This window comes from Chrysochloris asiatica, unplaced genomic scaffold, assembly GCF_000296735.1.
Source record: "Chrysochloris asiatica unplaced genomic scaffold, ChrAsi1.0 scaffold00174, whole genome shotgun sequence".
Lineage (NCBI taxonomy): Eukaryota > Metazoa > Chordata > Mammalia > Afrosoricida > Chrysochloridae > Chrysochloris > Chrysochloris asiatica.
The window spans coordinates 4,139,105-4,162,253 of NW_006408692.1; the positions used below are offsets into that span (position 1 = coordinate 4,139,105).

At 38.8% G+C, this 23,149-nt stretch overlaps 1 protein-coding gene across 1 annotated transcript in view; it reads right to left on the reverse strand.

The window, feature by feature from the left end:
- Window positions 1-3,443: 3,443 nt before the first annotated feature.
- The window catches only part of LTA4H (leukotriene A4 hydrolase), a 34,792-nt gene continuing 15,086 nt past the window's right edge, over window positions 3,444-23,149 (reverse strand). The window contains exons 7-19 of the mRNA XM_006871802.1: window positions 22,058-22,130; window positions 21,669-21,809; window positions 20,371-20,394; window positions 19,790-19,860; window positions 19,241-19,352; window positions 18,461-18,605; window positions 16,713-16,816; window positions 16,172-16,242; window positions 15,592-15,646; window positions 11,215-11,310; window positions 8,015-8,097; window positions 4,804-4,908; window positions 3,444-3,775 (exon numbers count right to left, since the gene is read on the reverse strand). Coding sequence (XP_006871864.1) covers window positions 3,658-3,775; window positions 4,804-4,908; window positions 8,015-8,097; window positions 11,215-11,310; window positions 15,592-15,646; window positions 16,172-16,242; window positions 16,713-16,816; window positions 18,461-18,605; window positions 19,241-19,352; window positions 19,790-19,860; window positions 20,371-20,394; window positions 21,669-21,809; window positions 22,058-22,130 — 1,198 coding nt within the window. The 3' untranslated portion in view covers window positions 3,444-3,657. The remainder of the gene's footprint in view (window positions 3,776-4,803; window positions 4,909-8,014; window positions 8,098-11,214; window positions 11,311-15,591; window positions 15,647-16,171; window positions 16,243-16,712; window positions 16,817-18,460; window positions 18,606-19,240; window positions 19,353-19,789; window positions 19,861-20,370; window positions 20,395-21,668; window positions 21,810-22,057; window positions 22,131-23,149) is intronic.

Consider the following 23,149-nt stretch of genomic DNA (forward strand, 5'->3'; position numbering starts at 1 on the left):
CCAGGACTCCTGTTGCTGTTGTTGTGTTGGTTCCGACCCATAGTGACCCTATATAGGGTTTCCAAGGAGCAGCAGGACTTCTAGCACCCCTTAAATCAGATAAAAACAGTTACCATTTAGTCAACTCTGACTCCTGGTAACCTCATGTGTGTCAGAGTAGAACTATGCTTCATGGAGGTTTCAATGGCTGACTTTTGGGAATTAAGATTGTCAGTCTTTTCTTCTGAGACACTGGGAATGAACTTGAACTTCCAACCTCCTGGTTAGCAGCTGAATGTGTTAAGCATGGGCATCATCCAGAGACTTTCCGAAATCCTTAGTTTAAGTGGTCCTTTTCTGGCTGCATCAGAACATCTCTTTTTTAGTATTATGTAGAAATGACTGTCTTTGTCCATCCAGTATTAATGTATACGCCTAACCTAACACAGATACTCTGCATATGCTTAGTAGCTATGTAGGAATAAATACAGTCCTTTGAGCCAGCTCTATGCTGATCTGAAAGGAGGATACGTTTGTCTTTAGCACCCCCTATCGTCTTCCATGCTGCAGAAGACCTTTTTAAAATGTTGAAGAGCAAAGATGTCAGCTTGAGGAGTAAGGTGATCCTGACCCAAGCCATGGTATTTTCAATAACCTCATATGCATGTGAAAGCTGGACAGTGAATAAGGAAGACTGTAGAAGGAATTGATGCATTTGAGTTATGGTGTTGGAGGAGAGTATTGAAAGTGCCATGGACTGCCAAAAGAACCAATAGATCCATTTTGGAGGAAGTGCAGCCAGAGTGCTCTTTGGAGGCCAAGATGGCCAAACTTCATCTCTCATACTTCAGACATATTGTCGGGAGGGACCAATCGCTGGAGAAGGATATCATGTTTGGTAAGGTAGAGGGTCAGAGAAAAAGAGGAAGACCCCCAACGAGATGGATTGACCAAGTGGCAGCACCGATGGACTCAAGTGAGGCAACAGTAGTGCGGTTGGCCCAGGACAGGACAGTGTTTCGTTCTGCTGTGCATAAGGTCGCTATGAGTCGGTACTGACTCGATGGCACCCGACAACAAATTGTCTTCCTTAACACTCTTTAAGCATTCCTTGTCACAATTCACTTTCAATATTACTGAAAAAATAATAAACCACCCAAACCCACTGCAATGGAGTCCATTTTGACTCATAGTCACCCCATAGTATAAAGAATTACCACATAGGGTTTTCAAAGGCACTACAGGGTAAACACTGGACTGCTAACCACAAGGTTGGCAGTTCCAAGCCACCAACTGCTCCTTGGAAACACAGGGTCACTATGATCTAACCGATTCGATGGTACTAACAACAATCTTTACAGAATCTGACTGCCACATCTTTCTCCTGCAGAGCAGCTGGTGGGTTGTAATTGCCGACCTTGTGGATACCAGCTGAGTGCTAGAACACTGTGTCGTTAGGGCTACTTTCACTATTACTGTTGCTGTGAAGTGCCATCGAGCTGGTCCAGACTCATAGTGAGCAACCCTGTATAGGGTTGCCAAGGAGTGACTGTTGATTTTAAACTGCCGACCTTGAGATTCAAACGCCTTGTATTTCAGCGTTGTATCCTACAGTGCCACATTACAACTATTATCAGGCAGGAGATGTAAAACGCATTATTTGGGACATGGATTTGCAAACGCTCACTCACTTCCGAGTCCTGTGTGGCACTGTGGAATCAAGCACAAGGTCGGCAGTTCAAACTCACCCAGCCACTCCTTGGAAACCCTACACAGAGTTGTTATGAACCCACTCAATAGCATTTATCAATGACTCACTTCCTAGTCTTGGTATGGCGCTGTACGATAAGAACTGGATTGCTAATCACAAGATCGGTGATTTAAACCCACCACTGGCTCCACCAGTAGCTCCTTGGAATCCAAAGGATTGTTGTTGCTGTTGTTGTTAAGTGCCGTCGAGTCAGTCAGTGACCCTGTATAGGGGTTCCCAGGAGTGACTAGTGGGTTTGAACTGCAACCTTGAGGCTCAAACTAACCTTGCAGTCCAGTGCATTATCTTGCAGTACCACACCAGGACTCCTAGGAATTTGAGCTGAACTCTGGTATTCTTCACAAGGAAGACAAGTGAGGCTTGAGAAGCAAGTAATTGTTCAAAAGGAGAAAACTGCTTGGGAGAGAGAGGTTATCAGGATTCTAGGAATAAACAGGAACCTGTCTCTTTGATACCTGCCTTCCAGGTGTCTGCTCCTATCAGGTTAGGATTTGAGGGACTACATCAGCTCTGGTAATGATATACCCCACTCCGCACATAGAAGACACCACTCTTGTTGGCTAGAGTGTGTTGGCCAGTGGTGGATCCAAGCTAGCTAGACCAGACTCTCTCCTCAGGGCATTTAGAATTACATTAGCTCTTCATGTGGTAGGAATCTTTGCACTAGTAAAGTTGGAGAGTAGTCTGTCCATAAGTTCTGTTCTGGAAACTCAGAGGTGACATATAAGATATTGATAGCTCTTAAGAGCCCATGTGTGGTTCCCCTTCTGTCTGTCCTCGGGTACTAATAGCCTCCCCCGTCCTTTATCCTTAACAATAATCCTCCTCTTCCATTTCTGATTTGGAATAACCAGTCATTTGTGTGGTTGTTATTTTCAAAAACAATCCTAAATAATATAGCTGTGGTTTTCAAACTGGATGTCAATGTGCCAGGGGACACTTACTAATGCTTTGGAATATTTTTAAATGTTAAGAAAAATCAGTACCATTTGCTTGACACCACACAATTATGATTCAGTTTGAATTTAACTATTTAACACATGAAAGAGTCAGGTGTGTGGATTATTTTGTCCAGAGAGTGCTGTGCAAAAATTGCCAGCAGGTGCTGAGAACTAAGAAAGCCTGGGAAACTGTAATACAGTTCATTGGGGCTTTCTATCTTCCCTAGTTAGAATTGTTAGATCTTAGCTACGTCAGTTACTCTCTTCTTTCTTTTGGTCAAGTTGCTGTAATGCTTTTAGTATATTTCTTTCTGCATGCTCTATGTGGGTGACCAATGAGGAGGAAGATACAAGCTACACTGACAAGACTCTCAATAGGATACTTGAGGGGCTGATGGGAAGTATTTAAATGCAGTGTGGTCATCTGACCCTTGATGGACAAGAGACCAGATGAATCCAGTGGGTCAGTGCGCTGGATCCAGAAGCTGGGAACAGAGCACTTGCTAGAGTATACATTTTGGTGAGGGGATCCATCCTGCATCTACCAGGCTAGTAGTGAACAAGTCTAACCAAAAGTTCACATTGAAGGATCTTTAAGAAACAAAACACTAACAGTGCTGACCTTTTGGGTTGCAGCAGATTCAAATGAAAGAAGTTTAATAAAACATCAGGTAAATCATGCAGTGACATATTTTGTGGTTATTCTGGGAAAAAAAACGAATATGAAGCCCATTTTCAAAACTGCCATTTGCAAAGATTAAACATCGTGAAAATTTACTTCGCAAAGAACACACACCACTTTTTAAAAATGTAGCTCAGCTTTATTTTCACAAAATTACTGACAAAAAAATTTTTAAAGCCCAAACCAAGAAAACACTTTTAATTACACTATGAGCGGAAGCGTCATATTTTTTTATGAATTCGATTTTAAAAAGCAACTTTTCAGAAGTCAGTCACAGGCAGATCCTAATCCACTTTTAAGTCTTTTCCCACCAGCATGGCCGTCACGGGATGCATGTTTGCTTTGTGCTGCTGGTAGGTGCAGACGGCTAGATCATGGGATTTGTCAAAGGCAGCGAGATCCCTTAGAAAGAAAGAACAGTCAACATCTCAAATGAAATTCATGAAAGAGGGCAGGGGTGGTAGCCGAGTATTTAACAGCAGTATGACTGTGGAAAAAGTGTGCAGGTGAGATTCGTTGGGGTGTTGCACTTAGGTAGCAGGGAAGTGGGTATAAAAATGAGTGCCGAACAGTGACATAAACTCGGAAGAGTGTTCATTCAGAGTTCACTGTGCACAGCATTAATAATCCTCATCTATATTTGGAGTCATGGTGTTAATGCGCTAGACTGCAGGTTAATGTCCTCGACTGCAAGGTCGGTTTGAATCGCAAAGTCAGCGGTTCAAGCTCACCAGCCACTCCTTGAAAACCCTATACGGGGTGGTTATGAGTTGGAATAACTCAAGGGCACTTAACAGCATATTTGGGGGGCGAGAGAAGGGGAGGGATGCAAATACAGGTAAAGAAAATAAAACCACAGATCCATACAGTATGATACAAAAACGAAAGTATTTTCAGTACCTGAGCTGTCCAGAGCAGTAGCCACTAGCCACATATGGATATTTAATTTTTAATTGATATAAAATAAAAAATTAACTTCCCTTGTCATATTAGCCATATTTTAAGTGGTCAGCAGTCCCAGGTGGCTAGTGGCTACCCCATGGGCAGTGCAGCTAGAGTGCATTTTCACTATTACGAAAAGTTCTGTTGGCAAGTTGGATAGTGCAACGCCAGAGAGATACTCAGGCCCATTCGTCAGATTCGTCTTATTTCCTAAAGAATCAGGAATTCTAGATGATTGGCTCCCTAAATATTACTCATGCTTTATTAACTTTTTATATAATGCTTCTAAAAGAGCTAATAAAACAATCTCACATTTTAAATATTTAGAAACATTACTTCCTATTGAACAATTGCATCTCTAAGCTTTAATAACTTTAAAGATATTTATCATTAAGGTTATCTTTTACAAAAAGTTTAACAACAGCAAAAAAAATCCCGCCCCCCCCCCCCCATATAAGTTCAAAACAGAGCTTGATTTGGGTTCTTACTTAAATAAGGGTCGTGTGAACTTCATTCTTCCCTGTTCAGTTGCCATTTTCAGAGCCAAAGGAATTGCTTCCTCCCACTTCGATTGAATGCAGAGCCTTAACCATCTGAAAGGGAGATTTTTAAAGGGGATAGAGTGGGAAGTGAGGAAGGGGCAGATATGGTAGCATGTTTGAAAAGGACTTGTGTAATGATGAATAATAATCCCATACCAATTATATTGTGTAATAGTTTATATTGCTTTACTCTGTGAATCTCAAATCTTTATATATATAGATGGAATTTTAATTGGAGACAACAAGGAAAGGAGTTTGTTCTTGAAAAAGATCTATGTTTTAAAAGGTTTGGATTATGTAAGTGCTTATGTTTCTTTTAAGTGCAATTTCTGAATGAATTAAACTCTGGTTTAAGCCCAGACATTAAACTTGAATTTAAAAAGATGGGCATAGAGGCTTAAGCAGCACTTTATTCGGCACCACTTGGGGGCAGCTGCAATGCCATTTTGTTGATCAGGAGCAGAGTCTTTCAGAATTACTAGTCCTACACCATACAGCTACAGGAGGATACATTAGCTTAGCAAGCCTTTGAAGAGGCTCCGATAGAAGAACACTTGAATTTGAAGATAGAGACAGGTCTGTTCAGGAGGAAATGGAGGTGAGAGTTTCACAGCTGCTGGCACTAACTGGCAAGAAGATAACAAGTCCCTAGTCCTGGTTCTAATTTAGGTGATGGTGATGACCTCAAACTTGGTTAATTAGTAGCACAGCAGATGTGTTGCTCATCTTTACATATATATTGCTTCTAATTGGCAGACATAATTGATTCCAAGACCAGAAACTGTGATAACTGGAGGTACTACAGTATAATTCTCAACCTTAGACAGTAACAGACACCACAAATTGCCATGGTTTTGTACTATGATTATAATACCTGCATTTCTAATATTTTAAGCATGTAGCCAGTAACAATTTGAAATTTGTTTCTATGCACGTTTACTTTGTTGGCATTATTTTAGTGAGTTGGAACTAATCACTTGTAAAGCCCTTTTTTCTTCATTGTAATTTAAATTTCATGTCATTCAAACATATGCCAAGAAGTTAAAATTTATATCAGAGGGGATTTTCTCCCTAGTCAGTTGCTTTAATTTTTTTCGTACTTTTAGATGTGTTGGTTATACAGTTTCATTTTAGATAAGCATTCCTGAATTTTTTTATTTTGTTTCCCTCATTTCCTTTTTTGTTTCTATAGTCTATGGCATTTTAAAACTGCTAATGTGTTGGCATTATTTACAAGCTAAAACCTAGTAGCACAGAGCTGTCTGCCACAGCCTTCTAACGCAAAGTTTACAGTTGTTAAAGTTGCAGTATCCTTTTAAACACTAGTAACACACACCCTTTGTTTCCTTTTTAAACAAAATCTTTAAATTGGTATTAACTGTAATCTGCACCAGTTCTGTAACCATGAGTTTGGGTGGAGATGGTCTACACAGATGAAAATATTCTACTGAAACACCTAAAGAAGTCACCGGCTGGCTTCTGTTATATTCAGGGATTATTATTATTATTTTTTTAAATCAGTTAGAAAAGAGATACAGGAGCTTCTTCATGTATGTAACAGTATATTAAACTGGAGACAGTGAGGAGTTCGCTACAGAGGTAATATCGTATTAAAACCATGTTTGAGATAGCTGCTTTTATGTGTATTTCATATTGCATGCTTCTGTAAAAACAATGCCAGGCAATGAAAGATTAGTCTTAAAGAGAAAATATTAATTTGTGCAGAGGATGCATTTTCTTCCAGTAATTATTCTGGAAAAAAAAAACATTCACAACTATGCATATGGTATTCTCCAAGACGACTATTCATAGAACCTTTGGAGACAAATTAGTGTAAGAATTTTGAAAAATACGTTCAATATCAAATTAAATGCAACTTTTAAAAAAATGAGACTGGAAAAAGTGCTACATGATTTGGCACCACCGTACAAATATTTTACATGGGTACATTCATTAAATGTTGCTCGTAGCTGAATTTTTACAAAAAATATATTTTAGCATAATAAAATGGCATTGAACTACCCTGGTCAGTTCAGATAAAGAACTAACATCTGAATGAGGTCAGTACATTGAAAAGCTATATTAATATACTTGATGGAAGAGGGAGGTGTGACTTTCATTGTAAACAGGTCTTAAAATTCAGAAACAGATATCCTGTATCTCAGAATGAAAACAGTTGTTATATATTCAAGTTGTGCATGGTAAGGAGTGTGTTTAAATAGCCATAAACAATAACACATCATCACAGGTCATGGTGATCTGTATCTAAGTCCTCTGAATGAATTTGGTTGGTATTTGGTGTTGTGAAGCTCACATGTTTACACACTCAGTGCCCCAATTTCCCCTGAGGAGACCACCTTACAGTGGTGTTTCACAGTTACTTTATCACAGAGTTCTTAGCTCTGATTTCTGCACTTAATTTTTTTTTTTTTAAATAATATGATGATGATACATTTTTCTCTACTGCTTCTAGCTTTTAATGCACCAGTAAATAAGATCAAATGCTATGAAATGTCTATGTTGCCATCTTTCTGTAAATATGGAATTTCTCTTGTCATTTAGCACTGCTTCTTTGTGTTATGCTGGCATTAAGGTCATGAGCCCTTCCCCTCCAATAGTGCAGGCTTTATTAAGTTATTTGATGCAATTTGATATTTTTCATAATCTCTATTTAAATGAAATGACATCATTGCATCATCTTTTCTAAATTCATTTCCATTAAAACGTTCCTTAAGCTGCCGGATTGCTTTTGTCATCATTAGCCATGATGTACTGTGTGTTGCCTGTTTAATTTACTTTCACAATAAACTTCTGTGTAGTGAAAAAAAAAGATGGGCATAGAGCAAAACCAAAGATTTTTCATTATTTCAACTCATGAATAGATTCAGTTAGTTGTGGAAAAATGTCTATTTATCAGCAAATGTCTAATTCTAGTTTTATTAAGGCAGGAGAGGTTCAGAACAAACTCTCACACAAAGATAAACACTAGTATCTTAACAGACATTCCACATATTCCTTAAATCCAATGCTAACTCCTTGTATAGATGCAATCAATGATTTGACAAGCATTTCCCAAGCCTCACATGTCTCACACTCTGCTTCCCTTTTTACACTAGTTTTCTGCTCTCTTCCATAAAGACAAGTGAAAATGATGTACCTGAATCGTATTTCAGAATTGTTCACGGCATTCAAGTTGTACACCTCTTGCATGCGCTTTATGTGGCCCAACGGAAGAGGTGCCTACAGGCAAAATAAAGAAGAATAAAGTATCATTTCAACAGGAGTTCTTGAAAGAAAGGAGCTGGAAAGAAAGGTTAGCCAGATTAAAATCCTACACCTTTTATAATATGGAAATATATTGGATGAAAATAAAAGAAACAAATGCACATTGAAGGAAATTTTGTGCAAATGTTCTGGAGAAGGGTGTTCTACTAAAAGCAAAGGGATAATGAGATACTCAGAGAATTAACAGGAGCCCTGGTGCTGTAGTGGGTTAAGTGCTGGGTTGCTAACCACAAGATTGGTTGTTTCAACCCACAAGTCATTTTGCAGGAGCTAGATGAGGCTGTCTGCTCTTGAAAAAGATTCACAGCCTTGGAGACCTTCTCTGCTCTGTCTTGTAGGGTCACTATGCGTTGAAATTAACTTGATGACTGTGCACTTAGAGAATGAAATGAGAATAGTGTGTTTATTGGAGTCCTGGTGTGGTGCTGTGGGTTCATACGCCAGACTGCAAAGCCATTTGAACTGCAATGTCGGCGGTTCAAGCTCACCAGTTACTCCTCAGAAACCCTATACAGGGTCATTATGGGTCAGAACTGACTCGACGGCACTTCACAACAACACAATTGTGTTTATTATACTTCTTGGACTTTTCAGTACAGAACAATATTAACTTTTAGATACTTTCCAGTTTTTCAAGTTCTCCTTTATACTTCTTGAAGCTTATCTGTATTTCCATTCTCCAGATTAAGTCACAGTTCCTTCATTTTTTTCCTCATGGATTCTCCCCGTTTTCATCTTTGTATGGTGGTTGGTGGTTAGGTGCCATGGAGTCGTTCAGACTCATAGTGACCCTGTACAGGGTTTCCAAGGCTGTAAAGCTTTACTGAAGCAGAAAATCTCATCTTTCTCTTGCGGAGTGGCTGGTGGATTTGAACTGCTAACCTCGTGGGTGAGCAGCCCGACATGTAACTCTCTGAAATCTCTTTTAAATGATCTACACAGGTACATAAAGCACCTCTTAAAGTTGTGCATTACAGAAAAAGCTGGCTATGCCAGGTGTTTGAAAAGGACTGCAATGATAAAGAATCACAGAATAACGATACTGCATACCAGTTTATACTATACTTTTACTACGAGAATCAACGCAAAATGAGGAAAGCGATTCTAAGGCAACAGGGGCCTAGTGAAAGTGAGAGAGGATCCACATTTAGTGAATCAGATCTGCACAGTGTGCGAACCTAATGGATAATATAGACCTTTTTCTTTAGAAAAATACATTTACACATAAATACAAACATCTATATACAATTTCAAGGAGCTCTGGTAGCGTACTGGTTATGAATTGGGCTGCTAACTTCCAGGTCAGCAGTTCGAAACTACCAGCTGTTCTGTGGGAGAAAGACGAGGCTTTCTGCTCCCTTAAAGATTTACAGCCTCGGAAACCCTGTACAGGGTCGCTATGAGTCAGAACTGACTCCATGGCACCACACCACCACCGCTATGTACAATTTCAGGAGGTTCCCAAGTGTTCTGAGCCTACCTTAACCCATGCTAAACTGGAGAACAAGTTTGAGTGAAGAAAAGAAAGATGGTGAGTTCAGTGTGAATCATGTAGAGTCTGTGACATGCACGTACAGGTGCCATGAGGGCTATGCCAACATTCCACTCCATCCACGACCTCCTTACTGTACAACACACTAGCTCCACACTAACCAACCATCTCTGTTTTCAATAACTGCTTCCTCAATGATTTAGTCGCTAAGTCTCCTATGGGTACACTCAACTCCAAGTCCAGCTTGGTAGGGCAGCTAGTTATGGCCAGCTCCTGGGTTTCTCAAATTTCCCCAGTTTTTGCCAGTCTCATTCTCAAATCATCCTCATTGAGTTTTCTCTCTTCCTGCTCTCAGGCCACAAGGCAGTGCTACAGAAAGTAAATTCTGAGGACTGGCATCACTAACTACGGGTCCTCCCTTATTTCAGGTAGAGTCCTCTTGCCTTTAAATCCTCTTCCTTGTTTTACATCAATTCTGTAGGAAATTCTGTTCCAAATATTCTCCATCCCTCTCAAGTTTTGATATCCTGTAAGTAGTGTAATACTTAAAGACTTAGTCATTCTTTCCCTCTCAAAATGCAGCTTCTCCTTCCAGCTTCACATATTATTTCAATTGGCTGGAACTGAAACTGTAAAATCCACTAGGGTTCTTTTTCATTAACCCCCAAATCCAGTCAGTTACACAAAGCTGAGCTTTCATCTTGTATAATCATCTAACTGGCTTGCCCCGCCCACCAGCTCATTGCCTCAGATTCCCATACTCCTAATAACTGTTTTTCTCAACTGGTCTCTAAAATTTGTCCCAAAAAACCCAAACCCATTGCCACTGAGTCAATACCAACTCACAGTGGCCCTACTGGGTAAAATGGAACCGCCCTATGGGATTCTCCTGGGCTGTGTCTACCTTTTTTTACAGTGGCAGACTGCCACATCTTTCTGTCAAGGAGTGGTTGGTGGGTTTCAACCTCCAACCTTTTGGTTAACAGCCAAATGCTAAATCACTGCACCACCAGATTTGCATCTAAAAATGCTGTTGCTGCTGTTAAGTGCTGTTGAGTCAGTTCCAACTCACAGCGACCCTGTAAAGGGTTTCCCAGGAGCAGCTGGTGGGTTTCAATCGCCAACCTTGTGGTTCGCAGTCCAGTGCTTATCCTACAGTGTCACACCAGAACTCCAATTTGTGATAAAAGCAGGTATATTTTTATTTTTAGGACTCCTGGTGTGGAATTGAATCAAAAAGTTGGTTTGAACCGCAAGATCGGTGGTTCAAACTCAGAAGCTACTTCTCAGAAACCCTATTCAGGGTTGCTATGAGTCAGAAACAACCCGACGGCACTTAACAACATCTTTCCTACTAGATTATAAGTTTCTTGATTACAAGGTCTATTTTTACCTATTTTTGTATTCAGAACAATAATAGTAAACATAGTAGGAAGAGTAAGAATGTAACACATATTTTTAAACACTTTTAGTGTTTAATTCAGTTTTTCTCCATTAGTTTTGTTCAAGTTGGATTTGATGTCAGTGCTATTCCTTTAGGCCCAGTTATTAGATCTCTACAGCTCTGACCTGGTACTTACTTTCTGGAGCACCAGTGCCAGAAACTCACTCAACTGATGTGAAGAGAGATCTGTCAGGTCTGCGGCGCTGAAAGAATTTAAATCATCTTCTTTGGCCTAAAATACATGTTACTTGGTTATTTTCACTCTTGTACAATTCAGTAATATTCATTGGTTTATCTGACATAGAATATATAAAAATCAAGAAATATATAGCCACAGTTGCAAAAAAAGTAAATATCCTTAGCTATCTAAATAATCCTGGGATTATTTAAATTATGACTGTAATTTAAAGAGCTAAAATCTCTACTACATAAGAAAAGTTAGACTATTAATAGTAAAGCTAGAAGAAACTTTCGACCACCTTTCTACCACTCAAGGTATATAGATTTTCAAAGTAAAGAAAACATTTTTAAAAGCATGTCAACTAACATGAGGGAGCTTCAAAACGTTTGTGGAAAAATTAAATTCAATGATAATGAAATTTTTCACAAACTTTTTGAACTCCTCTTGTATATGTTAATTAAAAATTGTGAATAAAGGCTCAAATAGCATATTTGTGGTATTATCACACTAATAAATTGATAAGACCACAAATTGATGCTTCCTCCAGACACACACATCTTATTTTCCCTAATTAGCTTTGGAAATCATCTAAAAAAAAGAAAAGTGGGTCTGTGCTTTTCGAAATCAGTATTCACAGACATTGATATTTGGGGATAGGAACATGAAATGCTATATAAAGTTTGCTAAAGTAAACATTTAAAAATTAGTTGAATGGTTTTTAAAACTGGCTTTTAAAATTTTTATAGAGGTATATGCAATTGTTAAAAAAACTAAATAGGACAGAATGAAAAATTCTTTTGTTTTTGTTCCATCTCCATTCCTAGTCCATAGTAACCAATATTAGTATTTCCTTGTACGTCTTTACAAAGGAGCTCTGGTGATACAATGGTAAGTGTTCACCTGCTAACCAAAAGGTTGGCAGTTCAAATTCATCTAGTGGCTCTGCAAGAAAAAGACCTTGTGATCTATTAGATGGCACTGAGTCGGATCCTACTCATTGTGACCCATGTACAACAAGATGAAACACTGCCCTGTGCCATCCTCACAACCATTGTTATGCTTGTGTTCACTGTTACAGCCACTGTTTCCATTCATCTCGATTATAAAGACTGTTGTTGTTAAGTGCCATTCAGTCAGTTCTGACTCAGAGAGAGCGACCTTGTATAGGTTTTCCGAGGAGCAGCTGGTGGGTTTGAACATATCCCACCTGATTCAGAGATCATACCAAGAACAGACTTGATCTATTAGACACTACTGACTGAAGACCAGCAGAGCCGTAGGATGACATCAAGAACATCATAGAGGAAGAAAGCAAAAGGTCATCAAAAAGACAAGATAGAAATAAAGAGACTAAAATGAAAGTCAGAAGAAACTCTGAAACTTGCTCTCCAGCACAGAGATGCTAAAATGAGTGGAAGAAATGAGGAAGTAAAAGAACTGAACAGAAAATTTCAAACAGCGGCTCAAAAAAACAAAGTATTATAATGAAATGTGCAAAGACCTAAAGTTAGAAAACAAAAAGGGAAGACCACAGTCAGCATTTCTTAAGCTGAAAGAACTAAAGAAAAAATTCAAGCTTTCATTTGAAATCTTGAAGGACTTTATGGGCAAAATACTGAATAATAGAGAAAGTATCTAAAGAAGAAGGAAAGTATGCACAGAGTCACTGTACCAAAAAGAAATGGTTGATGTTCAATCATTTCAAGAGGTAGCATATGATTAAGAGCTGATGGTACCAAAGGAAGAACTCCAAGGTGCACTGAAGGCATTGGCAAAAACAAGGCTACAGGAATTGATTGAGGACAAATTGAAATCTTTCAACAAACTGATACAGCACTGAAGGCACTTACTCATCTGTGCCAAGAAATCTGGAAGACAACTACCTGGCCAACTGATTGTAAGAGATTCATATTTGTGCCCATTCCAAAGAGAGGTAACCCAACGGAATGTGGAAATCATCAAACAATATCACTAATATCACATGCAAATATAATTTTCCTAAAAATAATTTAAAAATGGCTGCAACAGTACATCGACAGGGAACTACCAGAAACTCAAGCTGGATTGAGAAAAGGACATGGAATGAAGGATATCATTATTGACGTCAGATAGATATTGGCTGAAGGTAGAGAATACCAGAAAGATGTGTACCTGTAGTTTATTAACTATGTAAAGACTTTCAACTGTGTTGCTCATGACAAGCTATGGATAACATTATGAAGAATGGGTATTCCAGAACACTATATTGTGTTTGTAAGGAATCTATACATAGCCCAAGAGGCAGTAGTTCGAACAGAACACAGGGCTAATTTAAGATCAGGAAAGGTGTGTGCCAGGTCTGCATTCTGCCACCATTGAATACTCTTATTCAATCTGCATAAGAAACTGGATTATATGAAGAAGAGGGAGGCATCAGGATTGGAGGAAGACTCATTAAGAACCTGCCATATGCCAATAATATAGCCTTATTGCTGATAGCAACGAGGCCCTAAAATACTTGCTGATGAAGATTGAAGGATTGCACCTCAATGTAAAGAAAACAAAAATCCTCACCACTGGAGCAATCATGATAAATGGAGAAAAGACTGAAGTTGTCAAAGACTTCATTTCACCTGGACCCACCATCCTGTGACTTGTTTGGCCAGGGCTGCGGCTCTGCTGCTACCCAGGAGAGGCAGCATGGGCTCCAGATTGCTGGCAGCAGGTGGTGGAGTTACCCTGAGGCTCCCTAGGGGAAGAAGTTGCCTGAGGGAGTCAGATGGGCCTCAGGATGCTGCACCACGTTTGCAAGGGGAGTGGTACCTGGAGCTTTTCTCACTTGGATCCTAGCAGAGTCCTTCCCAGCCCCCTGCTCCAGCTGCCCAGGGCAGCTTTGGTAGCCAGCATTTTGCCATTGTTAGGTTCAGTGTGTCCTTGCCTGCCGATATCAATCTGCAAGGAAGTTGCATGAAAGCCTCATGTTCATCGAGTGGAGACAAAACCTGAGAGTCAAGTTTACAGATGACCATGTCTGTAAGAGTCACCTTCTGGACTGCTGCTCCCATGACATCCTTGATTCAGGAGAATGTACCAAATCCACGACTTAGCCCTCTGAGCAGATTGTGAGATTGCAAATAAAGAAAAGGATCTTTCCTCTTAATTAGATGCGATGGATCACCTGGAGTCCTTCATTGCCAAAAGTGACTGCAGAATGGAACTCCCCAAGAAGTGGTTGGCAGAGACAAGACACAGGAGGGGATCAGCGGAGGTCTTGGCCAAGACAAAGAAAGTACATGAATGGACAATGAATAAGGAAGACTACAAAAGAATTGATTCATTTGAATTATAGTGTGGGAAGAGAATATTAAAAGTGCTATGGGCTGCCAGAAGAATAAACAAATCTGTGCGGGAAGAAGTAGTCAGAATGCTCCTTGGAAGAAATGATGGCTAGACTTCATCTTTCATACTTTGGACCTATTGTCAGAAGGGTCTAGCCCCTGGAGAAGGACATCATGTTTGATACAGTGGAGGGTCAGAGAAAAAGAGGAAGACTCTCAATGAGATGGACTGACACAGTGGCAGCAGCAGTGGGTTCAAGCCTAACAATTGTGAGGATGGTGAAGGACCAGGCAGTGTTTTGTTCTGTTGTTGTGCACAGCGTTTTTATGAGTCAGAACTGACTGGGATGGCACCTAACAACAACAACATCTGAAGTTTATACCTTAAAGTAAAGAAAACAAAACTGTTCACAACTGAACCAATAAATAACATTATAAACAGGGAAAAGATTGAAGTTGTCAAAGATATCATTTTGATTGAATCCACAATCAACACTTATGGAAGCAGCAATCAAGATATCAAATGACATATTGTATTAGACAAATCTGCTGTACAAGACTTCTTTAAAGTGTTCAAGAGCAAAGATGTCAGTTTGAGGACAAAGGTGTGTCTGACCCAAGCCATGGTATTTTCAGTCACCTCATATGCATGTGAACATTGTACAATGAATAAGGAAGACCAGAGAAGAATCAATGCATGTGAATTACAGTGTTGGTGAAGAAAATTTTAAAAAGTAAGGTAAAATGCAAATGTTTCTGCATTACTTTTTGAGCTGAAAAGGAGCAAGAAAAATCAGAGCTACTGATACTGATATCAATTTTCACTCCATGGAACTTAATTTTTATACATTGTGGGTTTGTAGAGAATCACCTTAGAAACGTTAAAAACATGACATAAAAATAATCTTTGCAAATAACTCTTCATGAATGAGATCCACTGTCCCCCATCTTCATGAGTACAGACATATTTGTATTATTCAAAAAGGAGAACAAAAAAACACACATCACTACTCACAGTAATCCATCTTTGACTTAAGGTAATGCAAGCATTTGTCAGAGTCATATCATAACTGCATAGACAAAAAATATATATATATATATCAAGAATTCATTTTTATAAAAATACACATTTCCCCTGAATGGAATTTTTAAATTGTAGGACATATTTAAATTTTAAAGTAAGGAATTCTAAATGATGGAAATAAGAAATAAATCTTCCTTGACTTAATTATGAGCAATAAATTGAACTAAGTTATATTTATAATATTATACCATGGAAACTATTCTTTTGGCCTCAGGGTTAAGGTACAAACACCTAAGAACTCTATTCTAATCATTAACTAGTAATAGATTAAGTAAGTAAGGCATACGATCCTCTGAGATATCTTGAGGCGCTCCAAGGTGCAACCACTAGTTGAAAGGTTGGTGGTTCAAGTCTACCCAGGAGCAGCTTGGAAGAAAGACCTGTGGATCGGCTTCTGAAAACTCCATATAGTGCAGTTCGACTCTGCACATATGAGCTGCCATGAGTCAAAATCAATGAGATGTTAACTAAAAGCCACAGGACTTAAGAGACCAAGAAGGTAAGTATTTACTTGGGTTTTACAGGAGGCACGCCAGGAGCATGCAGCCACGCATTCCAATCAACTTGATTGAGAATATCAACCTGTGAACAGTCAGAAAAATACCAGCTTGCCACAGAACCAATCTTTCTGGCCGAGGAGGTAAAAAGAAAAATCTAAAGCATGCTTTCAAGTTCTCAAATCAACAATTTTGTCAACATTAGCATGTCAAGAAAATTTCTAAGTTCAAAAATAAATGAAATGCATAATAAGTGAACAAATTATAGCAAATTTGTATGGGTTACTTATTAAATAATTAAAATAGTAAAATTAAGTATACACAGAAAATGAAATACTAAAACATACTATTAAGGATTGCTTCAAAATAGTATAATTCTACACCTTAGTTCATGATGTTGACGTCACTTTTCAAACAGGAAAAAAATATAATGAGATTGAGCCTTAAAAGAAATATTATACTAATACCACTGTTAAGTATTTCAATTCAGCATAATGAATAGTCAATAAGTACAGCTGTATGGACAGGAAAATAAGAAAGCTTTTAAAACCTAACCTTGTCTTTGAAGTGGTCATAGAGAAAGTCCTTCCAGTCATCAGTGGTTATGCTCTTGTAAGAAAACTTCTTAACATAGGCCTTTAAAAATCCTAGGAAAATCTCTAAAAGTACATATAAAAAAAACAATTAATGGAAAGGTAACTACCTAGCATTTTTATGCTTGGCATTGTGCTATTAACCACAGAGAACAAAGAACACTCAAAAAATAGGGAAACAACTCAAGGCTTTAAGAGTAAAGACTATTCGAAAAAGGAGGTAGGACTTAAGCTGGGCCAAAGAATATATGTAATTTAGTGGAAGGAAGAAGCGAAATCCTAATTAATCCAGTTTAGGGGGACAACACAAATGAAGACACAGCAGAGGAATGAACAACCTAAGTTCTAAAAACGATGATCCTAGCCTGACTGGCTGGCTTGCTGGCAGGCTGTGTGCCATCCAGTCGGTTCTGACTCATAGCAACCCTGTATGGGATTTCTGAGGTTGTAAATTTTTACGGAACCAGCAAACCTCATCTTTATCCTGAGGAGTGCCTGACAGACTCAAACTGCTGACCATGTGTTTAGCAACCCAATGTGTACCTTGTACCACCAGGGTTCCTTCTAACATGACTGGTGGTGGTGGTAGTGTATGTACCAATAAGTCAGTTCTGATTCAGAGTGACCCTGTATAGGGTTTTTGAGACTGTAAATCTTTATGGGAGTAGAAAGTCTCATCTTTCTCCCATGGAGCTGCTGGTGGATTCAAACTGCTGACCTTGTGGTTAGCAGCCCAGCACATAACCCAGCACAGAACCAGGACTCCTTTGTAGCATAACTAAAAAGTCAAACAGTGAGATCAGAGAGGAGGAATGGGCCCAGCTCGTGGAAGGCCTTCAAAGTCAAACAACCAAGGAGAATAACTCAAGGCTCATCACTAGGGACAGGTTACACCAATTCAGCACACGTATTTGTTGTTGTTGAGGGCCGTCAAGTCGGTTCTGACTCATAGTGACCCTGTATAGGGTTTCCACGGCTTTAAATCTTTGCCCTGCAGTGCACATATTGGTATAATGAAATACTACGATGACATTTAAAAATATGAGCTAGATCTCATGTATTGACATGAAAGGATGTATATGCAATATTGTTGAGTAACAGCATAAAATACAGAGCACATATAGTTCTGTTTTTGTAATTAAAATATGACCTACACATATTTATTTGTCTGCTAGTTTAGTTATATTTAGAAAAGATCTGGAGCCACACACCAAACTGCTGACAGTGGTTTTTCTTGTTGTTGTTAGGTGCCATTGAGTCAGTAACGTCCCATAGCGACCTTATGCACAGCAGAACAAAACACTGCCCGATCTTGGGCTAACCTTACTACTGTTGCCACACTTGAGTCCATCGATGATGACATTGGTTACTCATGGGGAATCGAAAAGGCTGAGGGTGTCTCATTTGTTACTAATGAACTTCTATGCCATACACATTTTTTTAGCAAGCATGGGCTGCTTTTTTGATTTTCCAAATGTGGATGAGATTTTAAAAAGTCAAAGATTTCAATTTAGAACTCAGGTTCCACTCAAGGTTTTATGTAAAGAAGGTAACATTAGAAAACAAAACACACTTCTTTGACAGCCATGTATAGAATGAAATAAAAATTTTAAAGCAACAGGTTAAAATCCTTCCTTATTCTTTATATTACTCTCAAAAAGAAGAAGATGAAAAAAAAAAAAGAAAGAAAGAAAAATGTCAATGACTTGCCTGGTCCTCCAAGAAGTTGTTCGAGGTAAAAGAGTAAAGCAAAACCCTTCTCATAGGGAACTGAAGAATATGCCACATCAGGGTCTACAGCCTTGAGATCGACCACAAGCTTGGTGAAAGGATGTGTATCCCCCAAATTCTTTATCTGCAAGACACAGAAATGGATGCATGAAGACAGGTATCACTATGCAAACAAGTTAAGAGGATTATATAACTTCACTCAGGCGATTAACTTTCTTGGGAATCTACACCTGGAACAGATTTAAGTGACTGGAAATAGAAGGATATATTGGCATAAATATCTGGAAGTCTATTAATGGAATGTTGTTGTTGTTAAGTGCCATCGAGTTGATTTTGACTCATAATGAGCCTGTATAGGGTTTCTGACGAGCAACAGGTGGGTTTGAACTTCTGATCTTGTGGCTAGCAGTACTTATCTGACAGTAGCACACCAGGACTCCATTAATGGAATGGCTACTTGTTATATAAGGCTACCTGTATAATGTTCCGTGTTCTTTCTTGCCTAATTAAAGGCAGTGATATTAGCAACAAAAAGCCCTAAGTGGTCCTGAAGCTCTCAATTCAGACAACGGTTGCTCCCTACACAAGAATAATAAATGGCATTACTGATTGAGTAACCCACTGACACCAGCATCCGCTTCAGTTTCCATATCTATAAAAATGACTTTCGTGTTGCCACTATGTAAAGGCGCTTTACAAGCTAAATTTTTGATACCTATAACCTTTGGATAAATGTTTCTAAAAATCAGACTCATTTACCGTATTCTGTAGTTCTCCCCATCCTCCCAGAGCATGAAAATGTCTAAACTTTTCCCCAAACAATCGTCCACAAATATGGCGTTCCAAGTACACAGTATGTCCTTCATTTAACCTGAAAAACAAAACAAAAAAAACCCCACTGTCATAACTGAGAGGAAACAGCATTTGAATCAGTTAGGTATTTTCTTGGGGATTTTTCTACAAATTAAAACAACTGTAAAGCATGAACACTACTCATAAATACCATGAGTTTCACCCAGAGCTAGTTCAGAACAATGGGAAGCTGCACAGCAGATGGCAGCAGGGAAAATTAGATCATAGTTCTGGTTTTATGTCTCTATGCATTACTATGTGCCTGCATCAGAAACAAATTAACAAGCATAACTTGAACAGCTACAGTGATTCTAACACTTTAACAACTATGCCAGCATTGAAACACAAAATCTGTCCACCTTGATGATAACACAGAATAAGAAGATATATACAATTAGGAGTGGTGGGTGGTGGGCGACATGAAAAGAAAGCATTAACAAGAAATGAAAACCTTACCAAAAGTGATCCCAAGTTTTGTTAGTCACCAGATTTCCTGTCCAGCTGTGAGATATTTCATGTGCAATAACCTTAGGAAAAAATGAAAGTGATGAGAGGGAAGTTTTAGTACCTTACTTAAACGTATCTGTTTTTCAGGTACTTGAATTCTTTCAACTCCACTATAATTCCATTAAAAAAAAAAAAATTAGCTAAGACATTCAAGGGTTACTCAGTTTAGTCAAAAGAAATACAAATAAATAAAGAACTAAAATTTGTTAAGTGCCATCATTAAAATTTAGACAAAGATAAAAATGTGTGGCTTCATTAAAATCATTAAAAACAAAATTACTATGGAAATACTAAACTAAATGAATATATAACTTCATTAGAAAATATTTCATAAACATATGAAAAGATTGAACCATACATTTAAAAGAAACCTGTTAGATCTAATTGCTAATGTGGTAATACCTTACAACAAGGATTCCCAAACGATTTCTTTTAACCACATCTTCAATGTAACAATGCAATGAATATTTAAAAATCAGATGATTTCACACTTCTTGAGAGTAAAACTATCATAAGAAACATTAACTTACATTGGAGAGTGACTTGTCACCTGCCTAAAACAACAAAAAAAAAGAAATTTACCTTAGTATTTCATTAATTAAATGATAAACTTTATCTAAAAAACCACCTACTTCAATATCTAGTAATCTAGCATTAAAGACCCACTGTGCTTTTATAATTCAAAGAGGCATATAGTCAGAAAACACACAAATAAGCAAAAAACACAGGATGCAAAAAACAGCATAATTCTCTCATTAACCCTAGGGAATTTTTCCAATACCAGGTTCTTGTTGTTAAGTGCCTTTGAGTCAGTTCTAACTCATAGTGACTCTGTATAGGGTTTCTGAGGCTGTAAATCTTTAAGGGAGCATAAAGCTGGTAGAAGCAACCTGCTGACCTTGTGGTTAGCAGCCTAACCAGAGCTCCTTCACCTGGTTCTAGCATGTATTTAAAATAGTTTGCAAGGGCATATAAGATACAGCCACTTAATGTGGGAGTGCAGTGGCTCCATAGGATAAGCACTGGACTACAAATATCAAAGTCTGCGGTTTGAGCCCATTAGCCACTCTGTGGGAGAAAGATGAGGCTTTCTCCTCTCACAAAGATTTAAAGCCTCAAAAATCCTACATGAATCAGAACCAACTCCACGGAACTTAACAATAACAACAATATTTTGACCTAATCCTTAGGCAAACTGAGTTTTTTTCACCAGTACCTACATAGCAAATGTAGGAGTCCTGGTTTGGCTCTGTAGGATAAACACTAATCTGCTAACTGCAAGGTTGGAAGTTCAAACTCACCAGCTGCTCCTTGGAAATTCTATACAGGGTCACTGTGAGTCAGAACCAACTAGGTGGCACTTACCAGCAACTTAACTTAACCCTGAGTGGTGCAAGTGGCTAACAGTTTTGGCTGCTAACCAAAAAAGTTGGAGGTTCTAAAAAATCAGCCACTGAGAACCTCAGGGAATGCAGTTCTACTCTAACACACAGGAAGTTGCCTGCTATGAGTCAGAATTGACCCAGAACCGGAAACTGGTATATGAGTGTGAATGGTATAGTTTCTTTATCTGGAAACACAATCCATTAATGATGGCTTGTTATATAGCATACTCCCTTTCCCAAGTTCTCCAACTTCTGAAGCACAATATTCTCTTCCCACAAATGGCCAGTTTTCTTTGAAAGATGAGATGATGATATAACCACAATAAGCGATAAAATTAAACCAAGGGTATAAGGTGAGAGATACTATCAGGAGTAAATGGCTCTTCAGGCCTAGATCTATTTCTGAGAAGCCATGATTCAAATGAAAAAATGTTTATACTTACCAGGAGTGTAGGAGTTGCAAAAGTAAGGCAAGGATTCTCCATGCCACCGTAGGGGAAGGAGGGTGGCAGGACCAATAGGTCATACTGCCCCCATACATACGGTCCTCCCAGATCTTCTGCAATTTGAAGCATGGATTCAGTCTGAAAAATGAAGGCATGTCTTAATTACTACCATAAAAAATGTCTTAGAAGCCTCTGTGGTTTTCTATGAAGTTTATGAATTAATGATGCATATTTTAAACAAAAATGATAGGATCTAGCAACTGAAAATTCATGTATAATAAGATTTGATTCTTCTGCTACATCAAGTAAACTGATTTCATATCACACTCGAAATCTTAAACCTATTGTCTACCACAATTATTAAAAAGGGTAACGGTGTAACAAACCTCAGAAAATTCGTAAGCCGACTTTTCCACCTGTTCTTTCTCAGACCATACCAATGTTCTTGGGCCAAGCTGCCTACAAAATTAGAAAGTGTAATGAAACAGAAAGTCAAGGCAAATTACTCGCTTGGTTCTAGGGAGGATATAAGTGCTCGCAGAAGAAGTGTAATCTACCAGGTGCTTATGGGGAAGGGCTGAGGGCAATGGCTTTATACACGCCTGCTGTTTTAAACGCCTGGATAGATAGCAGCTCTAAATGGGGAAAGAGTCTGGGTCAAAGGAAAACAAAGACATAGATTGTCCCCAAGGTCAGTTTACTAGTTAAGACCTCTAGGCATCTAGTTTTCTCCCTCAATCTTACCACTGTAGAAATCTTGCCACAGAAGAAACAAACAGAACTCTATCTATCTTGTATGGCGCTGTTGTCTGTTGCCACCAGGTCAATTCTGATTCATGGTAACCCCATGTGTGCAGAAGAGAACTGCTCCATCGTACTAGGTAATTAGATCAGGGAAAGAAGGGGGTCTCAGGTCATTCTAGGTGTGGCTTGTCTCAGCAAGAAACAAGCCAGCCTCAGCAGTGAGGAGTCAGAGAAGGTGGGGTGGGAGAGAGAAGAAACAGTTTTCAAGAGTAAATAAATATAGTTAAGAGGAGTAGGTGAGACGGGAAACTATTGGAAGAAGAAAGTTACTTCATAAGCTGAACCCTGAATGACAAATGTCAAGGAAACTGTACATAGACCATTTCCCTGTATAGGTTACTGGGCACTCAAACCAGGAAGACAATCCACTTCCCTGACAAAGGGCTATACAAAGAAGAAGCCAAATTGTACGGGGCTCCACCTCCTCTTCTCTCACAAGGTGGAAGCCCACTCTTACCTCTCTCTGTAAAAATGCCTATACTTATAACAAACCTGTCTTTCACTTCCCTTAGCCTCTTGTCTTTCTAACTTCTTTTGCATGGATGAAGTGTGTTACGCCTTCCTAATTCTTTGGAAGGACAGTAACACTGTTCTAGGGATAACAATTCAACCAGGACAATAGAGTTTCCAAGGATATGATGGTTCAGAAGCAGCTCACCAAGGCTCTCTTCCAG